The sequence below is a fragment of the Podarcis vaucheri genome, assembly GCF_965113315.1.
Source record: "Podarcis vaucheri genome assembly, chromosome: 3".
NCBI classification, from domain to species: Eukaryota; Metazoa; Chordata; class Lepidosauria; order Squamata; family Lacertidae; genus Podarcis; species Podarcis vaucheri.
This window is the reverse complement of record NC_138761.1, coordinates 40,373,106-40,382,626: the sequence shown is the minus strand read 5'-3', so window position 1 is coordinate 40,382,626 and position 9,521 is coordinate 40,373,106. Positions and strand designations below refer to the sequence as shown.

Genomic DNA, 9,521 nt, shown 5'->3' with positions numbered 1-9,521 from the left:
GACTCTACAGTTCTGTGATTGTACGTCCCACGCGTTAAGCAGCTATTATCTTATCTTTAAAAGACATCTGAAGGCAGCCCTGTCTAGGGAAGTTTTTAATATTTAATGCTATATTGTTTTTAACACTCGATTGGAAGCCACCCACAGTGGCTGGTGAAACTCGGCCAGATGGGTAGGGTATAAATTATTATTATTATTATTATTATTATTATTATTATTATTATTATTCTCTGGAAGAAAACCAAACGTATATGTTACAGGCAGGAGTCCAGCAATAGAGGGACAAGGTAGGGTTGAGTTCATTTTTCAGGAGAATGCTTCCCCCCCCCCCCCGGCACCACCCATCATGATGGGTCTTCCCACAAGCAACCCATGTGGCTTACTGGAATAGTAATAGTTTAATAGTTTCCAAATAGTTTTATTGTGTTATGTTATTACATTGTTGCACGCCATTCCAAGCTCTGAGCAGTGCGGGATTCCAGGGGCTCCAGCCACTCATCCAGGATATGTGTTTCCTTTTGGAAATGAGGCACAGTGGAGACTGAGGTGTCTTCATGATATATGGTTTATTTACACATATATACAACTTGAGCCTATGATGGAAGGTTCAAAGCATAAACATCCCAAGAGAGTTTTGTTTCTTCCATAGCTGCAGCCCTGAATAAGCCATCATGCTCTATCTGCTGCTTTGCTTCTCCCGGACACATAATTCCTAGCTCTAACCTCTACAAATTATGGCTTTATCTGTCGAAGGAAAGTCCTCACTCCTTCAATCTCACACCAAGACCCTTTTGATCCTTGGTTGTCTTAACGGCCCATCAACCAGGAGGCTTCCCTGACTAAATTAGCTTTTAGTACTTGCTGAATTGAGGGGTTAAAGTAATCTGTCACTGAGTTTAACACCCCAAGGCTTCATTAGATTCTAACACTTTGCTGAATCCCGGGATTATAGTGATCTGGAAATTTCCTGGAGTTTCCTGGAATTTTTCCTGCCTTTAATTAAATTCTAAAACTTACTGATTCCATGAATTTAGAAGTGTCCAGCACTCACAAGCTCATAACAATATATATATTAATCACATTCAAGGCGGAATTCTTTTGTTGTTGAAACATAGTCAGGATGTCAGACAGAATTTCCTAATAAAAGCAAGATGCTTCCCTGTCTGGTGCAGAAACAGCTGTAGCAGTACTCTGGTTACAGTGAAAAAAATTTTTGCAGTGACTTTTGACCAGGGATGTGGGGTTGCAACTCATATTGTCACTGACTATTGGTCAACCTGGGGTTGAGGGAAGTCCAATAACATCTGGAGGGTCCCCATTGATCCTTAATTTAAATGTTACTCCCTGTCAATGACTATTGCAGAAAGATCTTCCCCATCGCAGACAACTGAAGCATTCTGTGTAGGAATTTTTGTGCACCTTGCCCACAAATTTCTGTATGCAACAATAGGGCTCTTCACAAATTATGCTGATTGCAGTGAGACTGCACCTTCTTTTCCTGCCCTGCCTCATGGGTGCATCCAGGATTTTTGTTGGGGGGGGGAGGCTTTTGTTAGGGGGCCAGAACCTGTTATTTAAGTATTTCTTTATTGATTTTATTTATTGGGGGGCAGCAGCCTCCCTGCCCACGCCCTGCCCCTTCAAATTTGGCATTAAGTTTTGAAGTAGCAAGCATATTTACAAAGCAGCATCATAGTTGTTGTATGTGTGAATCTGTATTCTTTGTCTGTGCAAAGAGCCTGCAACTGTCCCGTAGAATGGCTTTCTATGGGTTTTGTCAAACATGCATGAGGAGGCGGTGCCAGTGGGTGCAGTCCCACTTTCTACTGTCTCCATGTGACACGTATGATGCTTTAATCACACTTGTAGGTTTTTCACTATGGGAACATTCATATGTGCAGCCAATTGCGATACACAAAACAAAAACCCCAGTTGTCATGGTGTTCAGACATTACTTTGGATGCATGAGGGGAAGGGAGGAGATCATGTACACTCGCCTAACCCAAGCATGTGGAGCTTTAAATGTGAAATCTACACAAGCACAAACTTGATGGCTATAAATCTGTGTTCACGGCACAATCGTGTCTGTCTTAACACTTAAAAGAGCACTCATGCCAGGAAATCATATCTGCCATGTGTTGCAATAAATCTATGTCTTCTTTAAAAACTAGTTTAGTACTGGTTTTATTTTGAATTACGTGGGGGCAGGGCACCATACTTTTTTTTAGTACTTAGGGCCTCTGGAGGTCTTAATTTGGCCCTACGCACATGCCTATAAATTCACATTTCTAATTGCACGTGCAAAGAGGGCTCTTTCAAACACCAGATTCAAGTAGGTGGAGTGGAAAAGGCCTGCAGATACGCTTCCGCTGCCCTGTGCGACTGTTCAGATGGAAGCCCTGCCCAAAGGCCTATACAAGCAGGGCCGGATTTAGGTTTGATGAGTAATGGGGCCCTTTATATGTCCAGCTGTCCTTTGTCAACAACAAATTGCTGCTTTTGTGTGTGTTGAATATATGCTATATGGTAATTTACTTATGTCATAGGAACCTACACAACACAAAACACTGTTGCTGTATACTGTATGTAGGTTTTATATTATTTATTTTTATCTTATATTTTGGAAATGTACATCCAGTTTTTTTCTTTTGTTTTTTTTTTGGGGGGAGCAAGAGTGTGGGGCCTTTAGCTATAGCTTGTTTAGCTTATACATGAATGTATAATACAAGCCGCAGTTGACATTACTCCAGAAAAGTGTCTTCTGCCCAGTTGTGTGAAGAGCAAATACCGAGGAACTCTCTCACAGTGAACGCCCCCCCCCCCATCACGCTGCGCTCAGCGCGCATTGGGCTGCGGCGCAGTAACAGAAGCCCCTGAAAAGGGCCGGGGCGCTGCAGGAGGGAGCGCGGATCCTCGGCCAGGCCGGGAGCAAGCGACAATCAGCGATCCGGGCTCCGTCCCAGTCTCTGGCCGTCCAGCGCTCTAGTCCCGCCTCCCCTGCCCGGAGGTTGCTGGAGTCCGTGTTCTCCGTTGCCATAGCGCCCGGGGAAGTTTCCTTTCCGAGTCCCCGCGCTTTGAGCCTATCCTTGTGGAATTCAATTGCATCATCGCCTTCGACGCGCTCAGTTGCTAAGACAACTCTGGGCACTTGCAGGGAACGCTCCTCTCCCCTCCGCCCGCCCGCTCTCCCTTCCCCTAGATTCCAGCGGCCCGCGCGCTAGGCGGCAGGAGAGGACGCGCAGCAATAAGCAGGGGAAGCGGGCTCGTGGGGTTCCTCCGATAGGACAGGAAGCGGGAAAGCAAAGAACCTTCCCGCGCGCAGTTCCCCTCTATAACCCCATCCTCTAGCTAGCAAGAGGCTGGTGGCCGGGTTACATTACTTCCCGCGCAATTTTACAGCTTCACTTTAGGCGAACGTGCGCGCACGCTTTAAAAGGGGAAATGCACTTCAAGCATACGCATGAGATGGCAAAAAAAAAAAAAAGAGGGGGAAAAGTTTGCCCCATCCTTTTCTTCCGTGGCCCGCAGGTTGCTTGCAACTAACTCCCTCAGGCTGCTTGCAAGTATCCCGAAGAAGAGAGCGCGAGGTGTAGCGGCGTGCGCGTCTGAGTGAGGCGCTGAGGCGGCTCCTGTTGTCTTTAACAGCCTCCCTACGGGCAGAAATCCAGCAAGCGATACGTTCCTCAGTACGGCTGCCTCGCGCTGGGAAAAGCTTCACCTGTTGGATTTCTGTCGCGCGGCCGTTCAAAGGCGCCGGAGAGGCGCGGTTCGTTCCAGCTGCTGCCGGAGTCCCTTCCCGCATGGCGCGCGACGGGATGGGTGCGCCCTTTCGTTGCCTTGTCCCGGAGGCGCCCCTCTTCTCCCCTCCACAATCCGCGCTCCTTTCCCCCAACTGCACCCCGAACCTCCCCCGGGAAGCGGCCGACCTCCACATCCAGGAGGGAGGAAGGCTGCGCGTTTTTTTGGAAGCCGTCTTTTCCCCTTTGCCCAAGCCGCATTACCTCATGCTAAAGAACTCCCTGCCTGAAGGGCTGGGCTAAATATCGGGACTGGAACCGGGACCGGGAGTGGGAGAGAAGTGAAGACGGGGCCAGGAGGGAAAGGGAGAAAAGGAGACAGGCCCGCTTGAACCCTGGGTGAGTGGGTGGGCGCGCTCCTTCCCTTCCTTCCTTCCTTCCTTCCCTCCCTCCTTTCCCCTCTTGCTTTCGGCCGCCGAGCAGGATGCGCGCCTTTCCGTGCCGCGGCTGCTCTGACCGCGGTGTGTGTCTCTGTGCCTCCCCTCGCAGATCCCCGCCGAGCGCCCGGAGCGCAGCATGCCCGCCCCGCTGCTCGCCCTCCTGCTTCTGCGCACCCTGCTGACTCGCCTGCTGCTGGTGGCTCGCCAGCGCCTCCTGCCGCTGCTCCGGCGCCTGGGGGCCCGCCTGACTTCCCGGCAGTCCCGCGAGGCGCTCCTCACCTGCCTCCTCTGCGTCCTCAACCTGCGCAAGAAGGTGGACGACGCCTGAGGCGAGCTCTGCAGGGAGACGCCAAGGAGAAGGGGCGGCCGCAGCAGCAGCAGCAGAAGCCCCCAACTTTGCAGGTAGGTAGCCCCACCGCCACCACCTGTCGTCCTCGCCGCCGCCGCCGCCACTCATGCAGAGACTTTCGAAGTGGAGCAGCACCCTAAAGAGCGAGGAGGAAACCGACTTCACCCCGCGCGGCAGCCAATTTCTCTCTCTCTCTCCAGCATCTGAAGGGACATTTTTAGCTTCTGGGTGAGTGCGTGTGGAGAAGGAGCTGCTCTCCGCCTGCCAAAGGAGAGGGAGAGCAATCAGGGAGCAATCAGCAACTCCAGCCCTCCCAAGGAAGAAGATTTAATTTCTGATCTCATTTCTCAAGATCCACCCCCAGACAAAACGCTTCCAGCTTCCAGCCTCGCTGAATGCTTTTCTCCTCTTCGCTTTGAAGCCAGGACCAAGCTCCCACCCACAACCCCACACTCATGGTCTTTTGGTTGCTGGTGGAGAATTATGGATGGGGAAGCAAAGCAACACCACCATTGCTGACCAGAGGCCTGGCGTGGTGGTAGCAGCGTGATTTCTCAGGCCTGGAAGCCGAAGAAGACTGGAAGTCCCCTTCCGTCAGACATTTCCGAGCAAGCATAACTTCTGAGAGAGTTCCCAGGAGGACTGAGGGGCAAATTCTGCATCTGCAGAATTTGGAAGAGGCTGGAGAAGAATCTCTTGTGACTTTGCTATGTGTTTTATAGTCTCTTGTTAGAGTTCAGGACTGGTGGCCCACTCTCCCCTTCCCTTTCCCCTGTCCCTGTGTGGCCAATGCGAGGGGGAGAAATGTCTGGCAGCAGAGCAAGGAAGGTCCAGCCGTTCACTATTACCACCAAGCTTTCCCTACCCAAGTGCTCCCTGGACTTTCCAGGAGACAGCTGTCCTGACATAGCTGCTCTGGATAATCATGCCCTGCACCAAAACCTCAATGAGCGTGTGTCTCTGTATCTGGCTCAGGCTTCTCCCGTGTCCTCAGAGGGTAGGTTTGACAGCACCAGCCCCGTTGAGGAGGTGGCCACCAATGAAGATCGCATCAACCGCAACTCCCTGTCCCGCTCCATCAAGAAAATCACCTTGTCCAACTGGCACGGAGAACCTAATCCAGGGGAGGAAACATCCACTCATACCCGTTGCGAGAGGAACTGCAACAACAACAACTGCAGAACAGGGAAAGCACAGTTTAAGGTAAGGTCTTTTATATTCCTCCCCTGTCTTGTTTTGTTTTGTTTTGTTTTGTTTTGTTACACTAGAGTGCATTCCTCCACTCTATAGTGATATAGAGTCCCATCAGGCCTGACCTCTCCCTTGGTTTCAGGATCCTCTGAGAAGGGGTGGTTATGTGTGGGTCAGTATGCATCTCAAGGGTTTTTCATAGCTTAAGTTTCCCCCTTTTTATCTGTTGAGGAAGATGATCTTGAGAGCTTTGATTGCCTGAAACTAAGGAAGCAGAATAACCCTCATATCATGGTAGAAAATAATTCTGAACAAGGGACAGTTCAGAATCTCAAAGAAGATGATGATGTCATCTTTTTTTCTGTAGGGATAAGATGAAACAAAGCACCTGCCTCCCTTGAATCACCACTGAAGTTTCCTTCATTATCATATTTTGCAGTGTCTGATGGTAGTTTTATGCAGATGGATCGATAGAAGCAGCACCAGCCTTGCTTGTCAGAGATAGCTGTAGATCCTGGATAGTTTAATCCTTATTTTGATTACAATGGCTTTTCCATACAACCCTTCCCAAAACTTGGAACAGAGCCCAGGGATTTCTAGTTCTGCCTTGCCTTCTATTATATCATTTCTATTCCATCTCTTATCTGTTGGATTCATCTGCCTTTTTGGATGGCCTGTGGATGATGTAGTGAGAAACCAACGAGCAGAGCATGGTACGGCAAGCCCAGGAAAGGCTTCCCATATCTTTAGTAAGCCTCTAAGTTTCCTTTTTCCATCATGCTTCGCCCACAGGCATGTCAATGATGGGCAGGTTTTTATAGGGGTAGTGAGCAGAGTGATGCTGGTAAAGGCTCAGAGGTACTCAGTTAAAAGACTTCATATTTCTTTGCAGCAGTGGTTCCTGGGCTTGAAAGAAAAGGCAGCCTGAATTCTGGTGCAGCCTTCTACTTTTGTAATCCAGAGTCTCTCTACATAGTATTTGCCAGTGCTTAAAAACCATACCTAGAGTTGCTTTCATTTCTTGCTCAGACTTGTGTTGTTGTTTTTTGTATACACACAACCCTAGCAATGCCCTTTATTCCTGCTATGCTAGTACTAGGCTTGTTTTGAGCAGATCTGAGGGCTGATTGTTCTGTCTGTGTTTGTAAAGTCTATGCATGGAAGTGCTGGCAAATCCCTGAAGAGATGCGTTGTTAGGCAAACTTTATAGAAGCACCATTTTAAAAGTGGATGTCTCTGGATCACATAAGATCCATTTCCCCATTACAAAGGTGCATTACTTGCAACGGTTTTCTAGCCACTTCTCTGCAGAACTTTTATACACTCAGAGAAGAAGAAAGTAACACTGAGACTAACTCTATCCTCATGACACATCAGCTTTGTGAAATTATGAAACATGCCCCAATGGGATAAACTGAGGACACCCTGCTTATTTCGGTTTTGAGTGAAGTCAAGATTTTGTCAGGTTCTCTGTAGTGTCTGGTAAAGGCATTACCTCATTGTGCTATCTCATAGGCCCCAGGGAAAGCGTCCTCCAAATTGACCTTGACATCTCAGCCAAGAGTCTGTCTATAAGGCCTTCTGTGTTTCCCTGGCATCGAGCCTCGTAGGACCCAGGCTAGTTCTTCCTTTGGATAGACATACATTTGCCCTCATTTGTGTAGTCACACCAGCCAGCGAAGGTTCCAGCCAGTCACAACCTCTACTTTCCAAATCAACAGAAAGACTAACTCGTTTCTTGTTTTCACATGTGCTCCCGGCTGCTGCTTGTTGGATGGGATGATATGGCAGGGGAGGGAGGGAGTCCTGCCTCCGCAATCCAAGCAGAGCAGCTCTGCAGGAAGGATGAGATCATCTTTGTGCTGACAGCCTTGTTTTCCTGCAGCTGATGGATTGAGGGAGCTTCGTATGTAAATAAAGCACTTATGTCACCTGCAAGCTTATCTCCCATTACTGAGCTCTGGCTGGAGAAGGGCCAAGTGGGTTGTGGTGGGGAATATGTGGGCAGGTTTAACCGTGAACATCTCAGACCACAGGGCACTGTGCCAAACACAGTAACAACCATTCCATAAACAGGATAGGAGCAAAGCATCACCTAATGCACCGATAGGATAGTTGTCCAGGCTGGGAAGTCTAATTTGTTTGTTTGAGCTCCTCATCTCTTGGATGCTTTGATAGTTCAAGCCCCTTTAAGTCTTATCTGGGTAACAAAATGTATTGCAAAATCCATCGTGGAATATTCTTGTTCGTATGTATTTTGGAGAGGAGTAGCCTGGCTTCAGTGGCCTGGCTAATGGTTTTCTTACCCACACACCCACCCACGCCAGATCTCAGATGTACACTCCAGTAATGAACAGAGGGAGTGTACATACTTCAAAGAAATTGTGATATGGTGATTCATACATTTATAAAACACCCCCACCTCCTGCTAACTGAAGATCTTCTGAGCAGCAAGAAGCTTGTCTTGGGCTATCATTTCTTTGCTTGCAAAACTGAGCCCCAAACTTGCATGATCCACCAGAAATCTCAAGAGATTTTGGAGCCCCGTTGGAAATGAGGCATTCAAAGCTACTTAACTTGCCCTAACCAGACCCCTCTGCACATAAATGACACTTGGGCTGCAGTGCAGTTCACAAAAGTTGAAAGTAAGTCCAGAGGGTCTTTCTTCCAAGTAAATGTGCTTAGATGTCGGCTGTTGTAAGCCCGACAATAATTAAACAACCAACAACCTTATTTAGAAAAGTGCAAGATATTGAATGCTCATATAAGATGGAAATAAACAGTACCAAAAGCCAACATAAACTTCTAATATGTACTTAAAATGTAGTCATGCTTGAGTGCACTTAAGTGCAAGCTTAACCTCTATTTTTTGTTCTTATACCCAGACCATAGCTTGTCAATACAGTGGTACCTCGGGTTAAGTACTTAATTCGTTCCGGAGGTCCGTTCTTAACCTGAAGCACCACTTTAGCTAATGGGGCCTCTTGCTGCTGCCGCGCCGCTGGAGCACGATTTCTGTTCTCATCCTGAAGCGAAGTTCTTAACCCGAGGTACTATTTCTGGGTTAGTGGAATCTGTAACCTGAAGCGTATGTAACCTGAAGCGTATGTAACCCGAGGTACCACTGTATTCTAATATACCCAGTTTAGGGTTCAGAAGCCACCACCACAGTAGCAAACCACCTGCTCTCCTTACATAGCTTACATAGATTACATAGCTTTGGGTTGGGTGTTTGGGAGCTGATTTACTGTTCCCCCACAGAAACCTATGGTACTTTGTCTAGCACCATGTCACCTTTGCTTCTAATAACATTGGTTGTTCACTTGTGTGAATTGCTTATAGCCCAATGTGTACAGTAGAGGTACCTTCCTTTACTGCTAATGGAAGACAAATACAGAGAACAAAATGTTCTGTGTCACTACAGTCCATATCCTTCCTGGTTACATTTGACATTTGTCACTGTTCTGTGCCAGATTTGTTCATTCCTGCTTCCCTCCCCCCTCACCTCCCCCCACCCCATATGCTAAGTCTTTGGGTATAGGTGAAGAACGTTTCTTCAAATTACTTAATTTGATATTTCAGGCTTTGTGGATAAATGTCTGGCATAGGTAGCGCTGAGTGTTTATAAAGATCTGAATCCTGAGAAAGTATAGTTTTGTTAGACTTCAGGGTTTCTGCCTCTTCAGATAACACCTGAAATGTAATGCCTTCCTTTCCTTCTTGATAGCAAATGAATGTTATGCTTTTTGAGGTGGCTTTGGATATTAACTTTAGTCACGTACTTGCTGGGTTGCTTTGGAAAGT

General features: G+C 47.7%; 1 protein-coding gene across 1 annotated transcript in view; it reads left to right on the top strand.

Annotated features, from left to right (window-relative positions):
• The first annotated feature begins 4,519 nt into the window (after window positions 1-4,519).
• Window positions 4,520-9,521, top strand: part of LOC309528626 (uncharacterized protein) — a 62,604-nt gene continuing 57,602 nt past the window's right edge. Inside the window, exon 1 of the mRNA XM_082216220.1 lies at window positions 4,520-5,729. Coding sequence (XP_082072346.1) covers window positions 5,316-5,729 — 414 coding nt within the window. The 5' untranslated portion in view covers window positions 4,520-5,315. The remainder of the gene's footprint in view (window positions 5,730-9,521) is intronic.